Genomic DNA, 16,178 nt, shown 5'->3' with positions numbered 1-16,178 from the left:
TCTTTGTTGAGATCTCAAACTAGAAAATCCACTACGCTCCATGCAACTGAGCCTAAGGCGACAAGGTTGAACAATTGAAACATGATCGGACTGTGAGAAGATCGTACCAAACATCCAGAACATTGGCAGTTTCCGTGCAGCATGGACGTGTTTAAATCGCTCGAATCATCAAATTACAAATTGCTAGTGCGACTGAGGAGATTACGAGAGCCGAGCATTGGAAAAGGAGCCTAGTACCTAAAGGTGCGAATTCAATCTGGTATTGCTGCTGATTTCCTAGTACTTGTATCGAAGCTCCTTGTTCTCCCTATCAGTCATGTCGCTGAACTCCACGTCTGTTCGATGACTAACGCCTGCAGCATTTCGTTGGCGGTTCTCCCAACGGTAGTAGAACACCAAGACTGCAGTGGCACAGAGGACAGTGACTTCGACAGCTACGATTGTGATCTTTGCTGGTGTGTAGTTGGGTGCATCCTCGTTGCGGAAGGTCAGAGGTCCAAGGATGTTGCCTAGACAGAATGACATAAGCAGTATAGCGTTCATGGTGACTTTCTTGGTGTGTCCCTATAAGCAGTCAGTATATCGGCACACATATGACTGTCCCGCTGAGCATGGATCTTACAGCGAAGTTGCAAGCCGCAAAGGCATAGGCAAGTGGCAGAAACGAGCCGGTCATGTTTGTCAAATAGTTGCCTGCCAGTCTGCCGGCTCTGTTGCTGGCAGGTATAAAGGCAATCATGCCACCACCAACGATACCACCAAGGGCTGCCCATGTAACAAGCATAAGTCCGCGGCAGTTGTAACGGCCTGCAACGTAGGTACCAATAAGCGTGCTGACTACGGTGATCAGACCGCCTGGGATCTGAATGAGCGCGGTCTCCTTGTTTGAGAAGCCGAAGCCGGAGATGATGACGCTCTGGAAAGACGACACAGCGCCATTGGGGATGCTGGCTGCAGTCGTGATAAAAGCCAGCAGCCAGACCTGGGGATCGGTCATAGCCTCACGAAACTGGTATGGCTTGAAGGTTTTATTTTCAATGCCGGTGTTGTTCTCCCGGAGTCTTGACACAGCCATGACCTTTTCCTCGTGTGTCAGCCTGCTTGACATTGGGTTGTCGGGCAAGAAAAGAATGACGACGATACCTGCAGTGATCGTGATGAGACCGACTACGAGGTACATAATCTGCCAATTGTTGAACTTGTCGCCGGTGTAGTGCTGGAAGCCGTACGAGACGAGCGAACCGACCATCACGGCCGTCCCGACGCCGAGGTACCAGAAACCGATGCGCTTAGGCTGTTCGTCACGCTTGTACCACATTGATGTGACTAGGATCAGGGACGGACTGATGGCAGACTCGAAAGCGCCGAGCAAGAAACGACAGACTGCAAGAGATGTGTAGGAGTCGCAAGCTGCGGTGCAACTCACTTAATGAGAGTCAGTTGGTATGCTTCAACAGTTCTTAATGCGCGGAGCTACATACCGACGGTACCCCAAGCACAGACGCAGGCGCCAAGGTACTTTGCGGTTGGCAGCCGCTGCATAAGGTATGCGTGTGGCATCTCGAAGATAAGGAAGGCGAGATAGAAAAGCCAAGACAGAGTGCCATACTGCTCGGTTGTCAGGTTGGCATCTTCTCTGATACCCATGACTGCTGCAAAGTTCACTGCGGTATGTAATTAGAAGGTTGTACACTAGGCGGTAATCGAGCTTACAGAGCGACTTGTCCAGATACTGTAGGAAGTAGCAGGCGAACATGATAGGTACGATCATCCAGTCAATTTTCCTGATCAGGGTCTTCTCGTCGATGGAGACGACAGTGCCTTCTTCACCATCCTCATTCAGGCGGAGAAATTCAAGAGCTTTGTCTGCATCCTTGTAGACGCCCTTCTCCGGGACCTTCTCGTCGACATGACTGGGGTCTTTGACCTCGCGCGCCTGCATTGTGTGGAGTGCTGCAAAGCTGCTGTTTCGGCTTGTTCATCTTTAACAGTCGGCATACGAGCTCTCATATGATTTCTGTGGCAGAACCCATGTCCACGCCAGCGTCCTCGGAGTTGATCAACAGCGTGTTGTCAAGCTTGATATCGTTGGTTATCAGCCCCACATTCCTCATTTGGAAGGAGATGGGATTCATTCGTCCAGTAGGAGAGCTGCCGAGCACTGACACCAACGGTAATCGTTCAGTAGACATCATCCCGCAGATTAGAGGCCGCTAAAGCATGTGGCTGCGAGGACAAGATTTCTTATCGCAGTGAAGGGGTGGCGATGCTTGAGGTTGCAGTTTGCGGCAGATATGTAAAGTGGACATGTGTGCGCGAGATTGTTTGTTGCGCGCGAACGAAACAGATAAGTTCTTATCGAAAGGAAGAGGAGTATTTGTCAGTTTACTCGTCTAAATACCTTGTTAATGGTCTAGTCAGTATGCCACGTTGGTGAACGCAAAAGCATCGCGCATAGATGACCAATCAGAGGCGACGACGGGACGGAAGCGCTTGTAGACCGTGTGTGATTAGGTGGTGATACAATGCGACTGGCTGACCTGTTTACATGAGTATCTCGGTGCATCATTTTGCTCGACAAAGATGTTATGGTAACTGCTTGAGAAGTTTGTGTCTGGACATTACCTAGTAGACGGAACAATGGACAAGCTCCACGAGCTTCCTGAGCCAAAAGACCACAAGGATCAAAGGGCCATACATATCCTGTTACATCTTTGCAGATAAATACCTGCATTTTATCGTGCCAATTCATTCTCGATACGTTAGGGGATGTTAATTGAAAGTATAGTTTATACTGCTACTCGATACGACGGCGCCTCCCTGAACTGTTCATTTGTGTCGGACGAAACCTCGATTGAATGGCAATTTTTGGATGAAGTTTGTTATGCGGTACAGGACTTGCATCAGCCGTAAAGGGCATGGAAGGCATTTGATGTGGCCATCTTGTTACTCGCTCTTCCGCCGTGGCACTGAGCTAATGCTGGGGTTATGCCATACTACCAGTAGGGCCGCCAGCGCCGCTCTCAATGCGCAGAGAAGAAAGAAGCTGGAATAGCAACTAATTTGCAGCTGTATATTGATTTTAATAGGATGAAGCATTTGTAATCGTGGAGGTAGCCCGGATATTTAGCCCTGAACGGACGATTGATCAACTGACACTCTGCCGGACGCACCGCAGCACGGGAGTTCAGAGATCTCAATGTGTAGCGACATGGCAGAACGGCGTGCAAGCTCTCATGTTTGCACAGCGGAGTCGACTGGTGCGGACGGTCGATGGTTGTAGCGAGATGAAGTCTTGCCCGGCAGCGCATAAGCCCAGTCGTGGCGACGAACAAAATTTCTACTCTCTGTTCTCCGTAGACTTGTCGTTTCCTCGCTGTGTTAAGGAAGCAATATCTTGTTCCTGTCCGCGGCCTGGTCCCTTGAGCATGTACCAGGCTCCAAAGCCGGCGAAAAAGATCATGTTGGCTCGATAAGTGTAGCGTAGGAGGATCTGTACAGTGGAGTTCGGTGGAGGCGCCATTTTATGGGGTATGCTTGCTTTTGAGTGTTCTTGTGGTGTTTGCGGGAGTGATGTGAGCACTGAGCAGTCCAATCTTCCTAGGAAGGTGCACTGTGCTGTGACGTCACAAGGTGTTCGTGCGCCAGTCAACGTGAACCAACTCGGAATCACCAAGTACGCAGAACAGGGACTCTCAGGGTCTTCGCCTCTCACGCTCCCAAATCTGACCAAAGCTCGCGATAGTTTTCGTCATCACATCCTCCGCAATACAAAAACGTATTCTAGCCCACCCAAACTCGCCATCTACGCCCCTGTACAACCGGCCTGGACTAACTTTCAATCCAGCTGCAGTAAGCCTATCAAAGTACGATTTTTCCTCCTCCAACGTGGACAGGTCGTTCGTCAGCTTTGCGAACAGGAAGAGCCCGTGTGTGGGTTCCACAAAATGAATTTTGAGATTGCGAAGGCACTCCGCGAGCAGGCGGTACGATGTTGTCAAACGCTCAGAGTTAAGCGTCAACAAACTTGATAGTTGTGGCAGGGAGAGTAGCCTGGAGAGGTACAGCGACGCAATCGTGTTTGTGTGGGTAGCTGTGAGGAAAGCCACGGCTTTGACGAGCTCAGGGTTCTGCTGCGAGACGAAGCAGCCCTGCAGCACATTAGCTTCTTCACATTAAAGGCACCGATGGAGATTTTTGGGCATACCACTCTCAACCCGCTCACGCCGAACAGCTTACTCGCGCTCCAAACCACATGCACACGGGTTGGATCGACCTTGATCGCGCCTTCGGGCATCAAAGGTTCCGTCAAAGACAGCACAGACACAAACTCCTCGCCCTTCTTAATATGTCCAAGATCAGTGAGAGCATACAGTTCGTCAGAAATCAAATGCAGCCCTCGCTCTTGGCAAAACTCCATACACTCGATGAGCACGCTCTTGGAGTAGCATCTTCCCAGAGGGTTCGACGGGTTCGAAAGCAAGACTGCTTTGATGCGCTTCTTGACCGGCGAGAAGTCATACGCAGCTTGAAGTGATGGGACAAGGTAACTGGTGTAGTTGGTATACGTGGGGGATTGAGCGATGATGATGTTGACCTTGGCTCGGGTTGATACCAAAAGCTCGAAACCAGCTGCACGTATTGAGCAGGCTGTCTCGTTGGAGACAGAAACATAACTTACGCCAGTATGGCCCTGGTACAATAATGCTGTCTCCCTCATCGCACAAAGCATGTACCGCATGTTCGATTGCATCACTTGCGCCCGCAGTGAGAGCAATGTGCTCGGCTTCCACGTGGTGCATGGGCTTGAAGTACCGGTTGAAGAACACAGAAAGCGTTTCTCGAAGCCGAGGATCACCGCCCGGTGCCGTGGGTAATTGGAAGGTCTACACATAACAGTTAAAGGCTGACCCTTGCATGCGAGGTGTATCATACTGACATCAATCGTCATTCCATCGTCGATGGTGTATCGCAGAATGTCAAGCAACTCAGGGCGAACACATTCATTCTGTGCGTTGGACAGATCTACCGTCGTAGTATCCGGAGTGGATTGCGGGGTTGAAGCTGTTGGCGTGGGGGCAAGATCACTTGTGAGCTTCGCCGTGCGCAACGACAATCCGGAGTTCATTGCGAGACAGTGACCGAGAATTGCAAGGAGTGTGGAGGTTCATGCGCACCGGTAAGCATTGTGTGAAACGTTGTCATTGTTCTGGAGTACAGGTATCATCAGATTCCAATGAGGCACAGCTCGGAACACGGGCCCTAATGCATGAAGCATGCGGCGAGGCCAACTTCTAGTGCCCATGGTCTGGACCTCCTACAATACTGTGCAGCACGACCGGTCATACTACAGTATGGCATGCAAGATGTAAAGGGGAATCTCAAAAATGAATCACAATGCGCCAAACCCCTAATTTTTGATGCAAGACCCCTGATGTCCTAATCCTTTCAGAACTGGAGGAGACGTTTAGACCTGAACCAACCGTACGCCGCTGGAAATGCTAGGGTGTAGAGTCACTGCATACGACTGATGTGCAGGAAAGCATTGGAACATTGACACCTACTGTGGCGGCGGTCGTCCGATGCCCTGCTTCGCCTAGCGTCATGTCAGTTGCGCGTTCAAGGATTGTCTTGGTGAGTCCAAACACATACCTTCATCATCTCGATTCTTTGCTTCAAGTTCTGCGTCACCTCGGCAGCTCGCTTCCAGCTCTCTGCGCCAGAAGCGGCATGAGAACTTCCCATGCGGCTCGTGCCGTTCTCAGCTGGGCTACTACGACCGCCTCGAGACGAGAAGGAGGATTTGCCCGACGCATCTGCTCGCAAAGGACTCAGCTTGCCACTCATACTGTCCGGACGGGAGAGAGAATCGAAGTTCTCCTTACCGTCACCACCAGGACTTATCGGCCCGCTTGCTAAGCGGCTGTCTTTGCGACCATATGGAGCCTGACTGTTGTAGCTGGAGTCACCGAAACGTCCGTTGCTGTCCGAGTAGATTTGGTCGGCCAGATCTGTGGGAGGAGGTGACGTGACGCGGACCTGGCGGCTGAGTTCCCGCTTCAGACGGTCAATTTCCCGCTGCTGTGTTTGGGTGGTCTGTTCGGCTGCCTCAAAGTCTGAGCGAGCACGGACAAGTTGAGTTTCCTTTGCTTTGATAGAAAGCACATCCCGGGTGTGGTCTTCGATCAGCTGAGCATTCTGGTTTTGGAGCTCATGTATTTGGGAGGTCAGCTTTGTGCGCTCCCCACGCAGCTCTTCGTTATGTCGTCGCAGCCGTTCGGCTTCTGCTCTCAACTCTTCCAGCTCTGCTCGCTCCACTAAGCCTAAACCAGTGGGCGCGGCCGCAGGTGCGGCAGCAGGCTCAGCAGCAGGTTTACCCAACGGGCGGCCAGCAAGTCCCCGTCCAGCACCAAACTTTGGCTGTGGCGGCGGCACGAATTCTTCTTCATCGGGAGGTGGAGATGCGACTGGTCTCTTTGGTGATGGGGCAGCGAGCCCTGGCTTCTTTAGACCTCCAAGACGCGGTCCCGCAAGACCGGACTTAAGCTTGGAAACGCCCGGCCGCGAGGTTGGTTTCGGGGCAAGTGGTGCTGTAGACTCTTCTGCTGGCGGAGGCGGGGCTGCTGCCGCTGGTGCAGCCTTCTTGGGCGCTGGCCGTTTTCCGAGCGTTGGCTTCTTGGTCGCTGCTGGTGCAGCCGCGGGCTTTGGCGGTGCTGCAGCCTTTGGCTTGTACTTGGCCTTGACTTCAGCTGCCTCATAGTATTCCTTGATCTTGTTTTTCCTGATGTCATCGAGGCCTTCAAGATGAGCGTTCATGATGCGGTCTCCCATGATCTTCCATAACGTACCAAGCACCTCCGCGCCGGCAGAACGTTGCACCTCTTGCGATTCGGTGAGCAGCTTCGTGGCTGCTTCAGCTAATGTCTTTGCTTCAGCCGGGGAAGGCGCTTCGCGGGTGTTCTTCAGACAGCGGATCAAGAACCGTGTGGATTCGAGCTTCACCTGGGGGTTCTTGTGCTTGATGAATTCCAAGATCTCCTCCAGACAGTCTGCAAAGCTCGACGAAGCAAATGCGGCATCCAACGCGCCTCCAATGGCGTCTGTTACCGATTGTTTCTTCTCTTTGAGTCGTTCCATCATGGCATTCATGATATCCTTGCGGTACTTGTTAAAGCTTTTCTTAAGGCCTTTGGCGAGAAGCTCGACGCAGTTGGCTGCTGTGGATACAACGGCGATGTTGGCGTCCTTCATGGACTTTGCGAATCCGCGCACCAAGTCGTCGAAGGGTCCCTCGGCGATCCTAGGGGTATCGAGGGCTTTCTGGGTCTCTTCCAGTACCTCCTTGCGGTCTTTCCATTTTGTTGAGCCTAGTCGCTCGTTGAAGTCTTTGGGTATCTTCGCAAACACGTCAATGGCTTCAAACTCAGGCTCCAGATCGATGGCGCCATCCTCTTCTTCGTCGACCTCTTCCTCCCCTCCGCCTGGTGCTGCGGCAGCGGCCTCCTTGGCTGCCTGCTGGGAGCGGAGGAGGCGCTCCTGCTTTGGCGGTGGCTCGTCCTTGACCTTTTCGAACAGCTTGTCCAGATCTTGTTGCTGCACAGGCTTCAGGTCATTCCAGAACAAAGGCTTCATGGCGTCCTTGAGCCATCGGTAAAACTCGACGGTCAACTCTTGGGCCTTTGCTCTGACGTTCTTGTCGGCATGGCCGTAGACCTTGGGAAGGAGCTTGAGGACAGACTTGGGCTCGATCGTCTTGCAGCCATAGGCGTGGAAGATGTGGGTCATGGCGTCTAGTGTTGCGGCGATGACTTTTGGCTGTTTGTGCGACAGGATGGGGAGAAGCTCCTCGATGACTGGGTCGGGCTTGTCGGTCTCGATGTAGAGGAGCAGGGCTTCGAGCGACGCCTGCTTCGCGGCTGGTCTTGTCGAGGGGAGACCCTTTTCGGCGATGGTCGCAATGGTAATCTGCCGTGTCCTGCCAGTTTCGATGTCAGTACGGCCCAGGCTGTGCACGCACACATGCTTCTTACCGTGTGCAGCCCTGCTGGCCTGAGATTTCGAGGAAGGCGCACAGCGCGCCAAGGCCTTCTTGCTGCGCTGCCACATTGGAGTCGCCGACGACGCCTTTCCATATGCTTGCATCGTTCACGAACTGGCGCACAATGGGCTCGTTCTCGCTCGCGGCGAGCTTGAACTCCTTGGCGGCGGCTTCGTAGCCCTCCTTTCGCACCTTCCAGTTCTTGTGTGTGAAGCGGTCGGGGAGGGGGAGGGCGCTGGGGTCCTCTTCCTGGTCGGCCATGGCGAGAGGTGGTGGGCGGTGGGCGGTGCGCAGTGCGGGGTGCGTGTGTTTTGAGAGCAGAGGTGCTGTCCAACAGTCAGTCGTCATTGTCTGGATCCGCTGTCGCCTGCAGGCCGGCAGGGTCGCCTAGCGCCTTCGAGGACCGCGCTGGAGGGAGTTGCGCGCGCGCGCAGCCTGGGGCCACAAGCACGGCGCGCCATGTCTCGCGGCCGACAGGCGAGTGCACGAGTGCACGACAAGCGGGACGGAGAATCAACATACTGTGTGTGTGGCGGTGTGGCGGTGTGGCTGCGTTGCTGTGACGTAGACGGGCAGCTTCTATGCGCGTCTCGAGGCTGCTCGGGCGGGTGGGCAGTCGCAGCAGAGACGGGGAGGATGGGTGGATGGGTGGATGGGTGGATAGGTGGATGGGCGAATGGGCGCGGTGTTGTGCAGGCCTGTTTTTGTGTCGACGGGCGCTGTTGCTAGGGGACGGGGCTAGCCGTGGGCGCCGCTGCATCGTCACCCACGGCGGCCGTGATGCAGCCCGCAGCCCTACACCGTAGACGCACCCCAGCCATGTCGCACTGAAGGCTGGCGACCCACGGCAGTGCACACGAAGCCCAATTGAGACCGAGCCCCTCGTCCTCTTGGTGTCCAGAGCCAGGGCAGAGCCAGGGCAGAGCCAGAGCCGTAGTCAAGACCTGCGACAGTGACTGCTGCCCGTGTCCCACAGCCAACACCCCGCCCCGCCGCCGACTGTGCTCTGCGCTGCTCAAACACGCTCTCACCGCACATCCCCGCCGCCCGCCCACCACCAGCCGCCGCCCGCCCACCACCAGCCGCCGCCCGCCCACCACCAGCCGCCGCCCGCCCACCACCAGCCGCCGCCCGCCCACCACCAGCCGCCGACCGCCCACCGCCGACCGCCGACCGCCGACCGCCCACCACCCACCACATCCCCACGACCTTCTCGTCGCCGCCCAGCCAGCGCACACCCCCCGACCGGCCTTTTGTGCATGGTGGTCGTCCGGCCGTCCCCGCCATGAGCGCCATCCTGACAGACCGGCAAGCCGAGGAGCTGTGAGTGCAGCGCTGCATAGCACACACACACACACACACACACACACATACACACACTCCCCCACTCCCCCACTCCCCCCACTAACGGCGAGGGCAGGCACAAAGCCATAATCGCATACCTCGGCGTCATCAACGCGCCAAACACGGCAGCCGCCTTCCGCGACGAGGCCAACGTCGCCGACAGCTTCGACGACGCGACGCGCAAAAAGTACGAGGGCCTGCTGGAGAAGAAGTGGACCAGTGTCGTGCGCCTGCAGAAGAAGGTAGACGCTCCCACACTCCAATCGCCTGCCCACTGCTTATGCCGTACAGGTGCTCGAGCTCGAGCAGCGCAACCAGAGCCTACAGACCGAGCTCGACTCCACCACGCCCACCTCTCTCCTGCGAAAGAACCAGGACCCCACCAGCTGGCTACCCCGCGCGCCCGCGCGGCACACCCTCCAGTCCCACCGCTCCCCCATCACCTGCGTCGCCTTCCACCCCATCTTCTCCTCGCTAGCCTCTGGCTCCGAAGACACGACCATCAAGATCTGGGACTGGGAGCTCGGCGAACTCGAGAGGACCGTCAAGGGCCACACCAAGGGCGTGCTCGACGTCGACTTTGGCGGCCCCAGAGGAGGCACTCTCCTGGCCTCTTGCTCCAGTGACTTGACCATCAAGCTCTGGGACCCTTCAGACGACTACAAGAACATACGGACCCTGCCAGGCCACGACCATTCTGTCTCTGCCATTCGCTTCGTTCCCAGTGGAGCCGCGGGCTCGCCCTCGTCCGGCAACCTGCTCGTCTCCGCCTCTCGAGACAAGACACTGCGCGTGTGGGACGTGACAACGGGCTACTGCGTCAAGACGATACGTGGGCATGCTGACTGGGTACGAGACGTAGCCCCCAGCTTTGACGGACGATGGCTCCTCTCCGCCGGTAACGACCAAACTGCGCGCCTCTGGGACGCCAACTCGGGAGAAGCAAAGTGCACTTTCCTCGGCCACGAGCATGTAATCGAATGCGTCGCAATAGCCCCGCCCGTCGCCTACGCCCACTTGGCGTCCATGGCGGGTGTCAAAAAGGCCCCGCCGCTTAGCAGCTCAGCAGAGTACGTCGCAACGGGGTCACGAGATAAGACCATCAAGATATGGGATGGCCGGGGAACGCTCGTCAAGACGCTCGCTGGTCACGACAATTGGGTACGATCGCTTGTCTTCCACCCTGGCGGCAAGTATCTTCTGTCAGCCAGCGACGACAAGACCATACGATGCTGGGATTTGACACAGGAAGGGCGGTGCGTGAAGACCGTCATGGACGCTCATAGCCACTTCGTCAGCTGCATGCGATGGGCGCCCAACGTAGCCAAGGATGTTCCAGTCAACGGGGACAGCTCAAACGGCGCAGCGTCGAGTGCCGCAAACAAGAAGAGAGAGGAAGACGCTGCCAAGGCCGGGATCAGATGCGTCATCGCCACAGGCTCTGTTGATCTCAACGTTCGCATCTTTGCATCGTGAACAGATATGCGTCACTGATGCAACGACCACGTAGCCATTGCTCCGTCAGAACAGCAATGCGGCTAAGACACGGAGGAGAAGTTGGTGTTCGTCTCCAACGACCTGCACATCTCAGATGACACGAAGCCCCTGGCGATATGGCCTGTACGTCTAGGGAATGCCCCAACTATGTCCCATGAACGAGATCACGACTGGTTGTTACACGTTCAGGACCGCTGCAGCCTGACGAGAGGAGCCATGAACAGTGTCCTTCATTCGAACGCGAAGGCTTTAGACGACGCAAGCGTTCAGTGTAGATAGTAAGAATTCAAAGCGAAGAGGGGCGCAGCCCAACCACGTACTTTGTCCATGTACGCAGAGTCGAAGCAACTTTGGCCATACCCAAGGAGGTTGATTGAGGTTGTGCACGTGCCCGTGGCTTTAGCGTTACGGAGGCTTCGGCGCTCCGGCTAGACCCACCTACCACCTTACAACTTTTCGCAAGCTCCAAGCTTCTTCTTCCGCACACCAACACGTCGCGCTTCGGCTTCGCAACACCACTGTCAAGACTGCAGTCCGAGGCCCGTTGCGCGTCGTATATGGTAACAGCGCGTTTTTCTCGTGCGCAAGGTAAGCGACTCTCCCATCACAGTCCACGTCTACAGGATGATACACAAAGCCAATTTCAAACTAGAGTCTTTGACCTTACGGGGAATGAAACTCACACTTTTGCACGTCAGTCTGAATGCGACAACGCTCAACAACTTGGCACAACGTTCCCGGTGTAGACCATGTTACTGACAATCATCAGATCTCTCGCTACAAGTACTCTGTTCGATGACGCACACGAGGATTCACAACGCCCGCCCATGTGTACAGCGCAAGGTGCGATGATGTGTTGCAACTGTTCCTGTATGTATACACTCTCTCGCACCCTCAACACGTCCAATGATGATCAGTTTGTGCTTTGCACGCTGGAAATTACCGGCTCAGGTTTCGACCGATGCAGATAAAAAAGGCTGTTTCTGATATCGATTCATCTCTCTCGATGTTCTTATGTACTACTGCTGTCTCTTGCTAACTGATGGTTTCAAGATTATGGGACCTGTTCTTCTCGGTACGATGCACCCTTCCCTCGCAGACGAAGTCGAACTTTTATATGATGCAACCGCACTGGGCACCGACAATTCTTGATGGATACGCTCTTTTGTGGCAGGCCTAGAAAACCTCGCCGACTGATCTCGTTCTGTCATCCTGCGCCATGGATCAGATATGGCAAGAGCTCAACTGACCTATGTCAGACTGCAGCGTACGATCACCCCTTAACCCAGTCTCCACGGCTTCTCTGTAAGTTTGAACCTTCCACACCCCCTGGAGATGATGCGACGTATAGATGACGAGTCTGACGGGTTCGCCCGGTGACGACTTCATTTCAAATATCCATTCATGCCTTTCTGATCCAACCTTTGATCTATTTGATGCTTGATCTACGCATGAAGATCTTTGCTGACCCCCTTTAGACATCAGCAACATCAACCTCCTTTTGGTACGCTCGCTGAAATCCTGCCTCCGACCCTTCCATGATGATCCGACGCAAACACAAGACAAGCATATGTCCAAGCTTCGGCAAAGACGAGACTGTCATCTCTGATTCTCTGTCTTACCGGCTCTTCTTGAGTATCGTCTGCCAGGCGCTGGCTAACCGGCCGCGCAGACACATTTGATTATGGTCTTGATACACTCCCATGGTACGTCTTACGCATCCCCTCACCATGTCGCTTCACAAGATGAACATTTATTTATCACGACGGTCTACCGAGCTACGGCAATGGTGATAACTGCCTGTGACAGGGCAAGTGTCTGAACAGCTTCATGCTTTGCAACTGCAACACTCGAATCTATTTCGCCAAATGCTAATTGCAACTACAGTTTCTCATCACCCAATCACTGAAGGCTTGTCCAGGCTCCTGGACCAGAACTCTCGACGTGCCTTGATTTCGTGTCCTTCGGTGCAAGACTAGCTCTTCACGATTTGCAAGAAGTCGGATCCGGTTTAGAAGAGAAAAAGTGCGGATCAGGCCGGGTCAAATATTCGGCATGTGCACCAGCACTGCCCTGTCAAATCCACTGTCATGAATGGCCCCGCTCAAAACATGAAAACATTCAAGAAGTTAAACTCGGCGAGCTCAGTAAAGCCCAATCGTTATGTCTCCGCGTATCCGCGCTGTCAGGTGAATCTCGGCCTCGAGATCAAGCTTGATTCCGAGCAGCAGCACTGCATCCTTCGGCTTGCCATTTTCGTCGACAGGGCCCTTGATGATGTTGCCAGCTGGACGGTTGAGGTTGGCGGAAGACGGAACCGGTCCGATGTTGCTCGAGATCTTACGGCCACCCGAGGCTTGGCCTTCGCTGCCTGTGTCGGACATGTAACCGGAAGGACGTGTGGTTTCGCTGATGGAAAGTAAGCTCAGACTATGTCAAAGGGTCTTGTGGTGACGTACAAAGCAGACATTGTGTAGTAGGATGGACGCAGCCGGATGTGTGACTAGTAATTACAGGCAATGGTCGTCGGAGGCGCCGGGCTGTTTTTGTGGATGTCTTGTCTTGGTGTGTAAATAAGAGGCGGATCGACTGGTGTGGCCTTTATTCAATGTCCTTGTCTGCCTTATGTGTCTAACGAGTTCAGGTGTTCACATGGAGATTTGAAACGCAGCTACGGTGGTCGATGTCTTCTCCTCATCGCTCGAAACTGTTGCTGTGCCACACCCGAATCGCATGGTTCGTTATCGTTCGACACTCGTAGCAATCTCAACTGAGAAACAATGATAGTTGTACGTGCTCATTCTGCATCACGCATCCTTGTGCTTAGTAGGAGAGTTCATCAGTGCCTTATGCTGGTAAAGTATTTGTGACCGAGATGTGAAACGGGACAGGAGGTTGGGGTCACAACGAACGTCTCACATCAATAGCCTCGTTTTGGCTCTGCGCGCACATCACGCTATCCGATTCATAGGTTGCATCGAATCGTCGTGAGTCAAGCCCTCGAGAGCTAGGAACGGTCCGCACACCAGCCATGAGCTATGTGCGAAGCGGATAATCCCTGTGGTCGCTTCTCCGTCCATCAAACACTCCTTGACAACATACAGCAAACTTGAAACCTGAGGCCTGGCCCAGCTATGGCGAATGATCCGATATCGAGCTGATCACGTCACCAACATTCCACTAGTGATCACGTCTCACAACATGACTCTTTACAGTGAGAACTTCGCTGAGGAACCCATCGAAGTGTAAACGGATCGTAAATCAGACGTAACGACCTTTGCCAGCCTCCCACATTCAACATATCCAACATGGTGCTTGGAATCTTGATCGCTGTGATCGTTGCACCAGGTCTACTCGGCAGTCAAGAGGCCATTCGACAAGGACAATCGAAAGACAAAAGAGAAGAACACCGCGCACGTAGGTGTAATCTTATAGCAACCTGCGTTAAGTCATCACCAAGAAGCCGAGAGATCGACGGACGCCCTGTTGTGCTCCGTAATGGAAAACTCTGGATCGATACAACCACCGAAGATGGCGAACCACTCGGCCACACGTGCGCTGGTTACTACTTACCATATCCGGACACCAAGTACGAGGGCCTCGTTACTACTATCACGGATGTTGCGCCTATCATGAATTGGGTATACATAGATAGACAGACACACGAAGCAAGATATGGTGTCCGTGCAGATGCGCAGCCTAACCTTACCGGACCGTTCGACTGTACACGTCAAGATCGCCGCCTCACTTTCGATGGGTGGGAAGGGTGGTGTGCTGTAGAAGAGTACGAGGGTTACTGGTGTCTGTACTTCGATGTTGATGACAATGGGCTAAGGTCGAAAGTTGCTCCCGGGACAAGAGTACTAGAGATCGAGCTGAGTAGGAAAGAAAAGAGGTTCAAGAAAGACGATGAGGGACGGCAACAAGACCAGACCACCAAGAGAGAGGTAGACAACAGGGAGGACGCCCCTACCGATCGACCACTACGGTCTGAAGCAGACGTAAGAAGACCCGGAGTGTTCGACGAACCACAGTCAGAGCTAGAAACCCCACCTGCAGATGATGCAATGCCCAAGACACCACCACCAGCATATTCAAAGACGAACAAACCGAGCACTTCTCCAATCCAAGGCCGTCCCAAAAAAGGGGCAGTTGACGCGTTAGACGATTTTCTGGCCATGGAAGTGCAAGCAAATGTTACATCCGTCCCACGTGTGCAAACACAAAGGCGATCGACATCGGACTCACCACCACCACCGCCCCTACAACCACAACTACCTACTCCGCTAGAAGAAAGACGGGTCACTCCCAAGCTCAACCGGAATAGTGGCAGTAAAGCGATAGCTCAAGCTCAAATATTTGAAGCCATGGCAGCTGGACAGACACAAAACAGTGACAACATATCCAGAAGAATTTCGGGGAACAAGCGTATTTCTCTAGCCAGCAGCAACGCTGATTCAGCATCAGTCTACTCTGAGGAAGACCAGAGGTTGAGCAGAGAGATTCGGCCGCAGTCAAGCATATCGCAGAAAGCATACTACACAGCTCCTGTAGCACCGCCAGTGCCACTCATTGATGCAAACCCACCAGGAATGAACAACAGTGTAAGAATAGACTTGGGGCAGCCCTCATCGATGACATATCAAGAAGGAGAGCCGCCTGCTGACCCCGCAATATTTGGTGCAACGGAACCTCAGGCCAGCAAGCGAAGTAGTTATTCAAACTTAGTTTCTCAACGGAAACGAAACTCGAAAGTATTCTCAGCCCGGCGACCTGGAAAGCGCGTGTCTCCAAGGAACTCGGCGACCAAGCCGTCGACAGTCACGATGTCGAGCGGTGCTGGCAGCAGAAGACAACCAAGCACGAGCAAGTCTTCGAAGGTGCAAGTGGGAACCAGTAACTCTGGAAACAGGGCCCAAGCTGGCAGGAAAACTACTTCTACCTTTTTGAAGGACTTGGATGATCTGGTCAACCTTGAAGCAGCGCCAGGTTTGTCCACAAGCAATCGGAGAGCTCCCGCACCTGAGAAAGGGCTCCCTTCGAGAGGCGAGCAGAGAGGTGGTAGAACAAGTACCAACAAAACGCTTACAAAGCGCATTTAGCTTGTTTCAATTGCAAGCTACTCACGATATTGAACGTGACGCTGTAGCTTTCACTCGTAATATGCGCATTTTATGACATCCGATCGGTGATTAAGAATCAGTCGAAGTTTTACGCTAGCCATGCTTTCACCACATTCTCTTTGTAATTTCTTCTTTTGTCATTACGGATAGTGCAGTCAAATATAATAGAGACATGT

General features: G+C 53.9%; 6 protein-coding genes across 6 annotated transcripts, besides 8 other annotated features; 2 read left to right on the top strand and 4 right to left on the bottom strand.

Moving 5' to 3' along the window:
• Positions 1–276: 276 nt before the first annotated feature.
• EKO05_0005930 (uncharacterized protein) lies at positions 277–1,942 on the bottom strand (the record flags this gene model as incomplete). The annotated part of the gene is made up of 4 exons (XM_038939744.1): positions 277–564; positions 623–1,425; positions 1,482–1,664; positions 1,714–1,942. 4 exons carry the CDS (start codon positions 1,940–1,942, stop codon positions 277–279), a joined length of 1,503 nt encoding a protein of 500 aa, XP_038798947.1.
• Positions 1,943–3,695: 1,753 nt separating this feature from the next.
• Positions 3,696–5,128, bottom strand: EKO05_0005929 (uncharacterized protein; the record flags this gene model as incomplete). Its single annotated transcript, XM_059636694.1, has 4 exons — positions 3,696–4,151; positions 4,208–4,632; positions 4,682–4,886; positions 4,940–5,128. The coding sequence occupies 4 exons, from the start codon at positions 5,126–5,128 to the stop codon at positions 3,696–3,698; spliced, it is 1,275 nt and encodes a 424-aa protein (XP_059492677.1).
• A 432-nt stretch (positions 5,129–5,560) lies between these two features.
• EKO05_0005928 (uncharacterized protein) lies at positions 5,561–8,299 on the bottom strand (the record flags this gene model as incomplete). Its single annotated transcript, XM_038939775.2, has 3 exons — positions 5,561–5,596; positions 5,653–7,975; positions 8,031–8,299. The coding sequence occupies 3 exons, from the start codon at positions 8,297–8,299 to the stop codon at positions 5,561–5,563; spliced, it is 2,628 nt and encodes an 875-aa protein (XP_038798945.2).
• A 373-nt stretch (positions 8,300–8,672) lies between these two features.
• Positions 8,673–8,711: a tandem repeat.
• A 224-nt stretch (positions 8,712–8,935) lies between these two features.
• Positions 8,936–8,971: a tandem repeat.
• Positions 8,972–9,078: 107 nt separating this feature from the next.
• Positions 9,079–9,183: a tandem repeat.
• Positions 9,184–9,223: a tandem repeat.
• Positions 9,224–9,235: a tandem repeat.
• Positions 9,236–9,248: a tandem repeat.
• A 75-nt stretch (positions 9,249–9,323) lies between these two features.
• On the top strand, positions 9,324–10,858 carry EKO05_0005927 (Lissencephaly-1; the record flags this gene model as incomplete). The annotated part of the gene is made up of 3 exons (XM_038939762.2): positions 9,324–9,361; positions 9,459–9,624; positions 9,674–10,858. 3 exons carry the CDS (start codon positions 9,324–9,326, stop codon positions 10,856–10,858), a joined length of 1,389 nt encoding a protein of 462 aa, XP_038798944.2.
• Positions 9,382–9,418: a tandem repeat.
• Positions 10,859–13,023: 2,165 nt separating the features above from the next.
• Positions 13,024–13,349, bottom strand: EKO05_0005926 (uncharacterized protein; the record flags this gene model as incomplete). The annotated part of the gene is made up of 2 exons (XM_038939846.1): positions 13,024–13,288; positions 13,339–13,349. 2 exons carry the CDS (start codon positions 13,347–13,349, stop codon positions 13,024–13,026), a joined length of 276 nt encoding a protein of 91 aa, XP_038798943.1.
• An 838-nt stretch (positions 13,350–14,187) lies between these two features.
• EKO05_0005925 (uncharacterized protein) lies at positions 14,188–15,981 on the top strand (the record flags this gene model as incomplete). The annotated part of the gene is made up of 1 exon (XM_038945875.1): positions 14,188–15,981. The coding sequence occupies one exon, from the start codon at positions 14,188–14,190 to the stop codon at positions 15,979–15,981; it is 1,794 nt and encodes a 597-aa protein (XP_038798942.1).
• Positions 15,125–15,158: a tandem repeat.
• Positions 15,982–16,178: the final 197 nt, after the last annotated feature.

The sequence above is a fragment of the Ascochyta rabiei genome, chromosome 9 (genome assembly GCF_004011695.2).
Source record: "Ascochyta rabiei chromosome 9, complete sequence".
Lineage (NCBI taxonomy): Eukaryota > Fungi > Ascomycota > Dothideomycetes > Pleosporales > Didymellaceae > Ascochyta > Ascochyta rabiei.
This window is presented reverse-complemented; position numbering and strand designations above follow the sequence as displayed.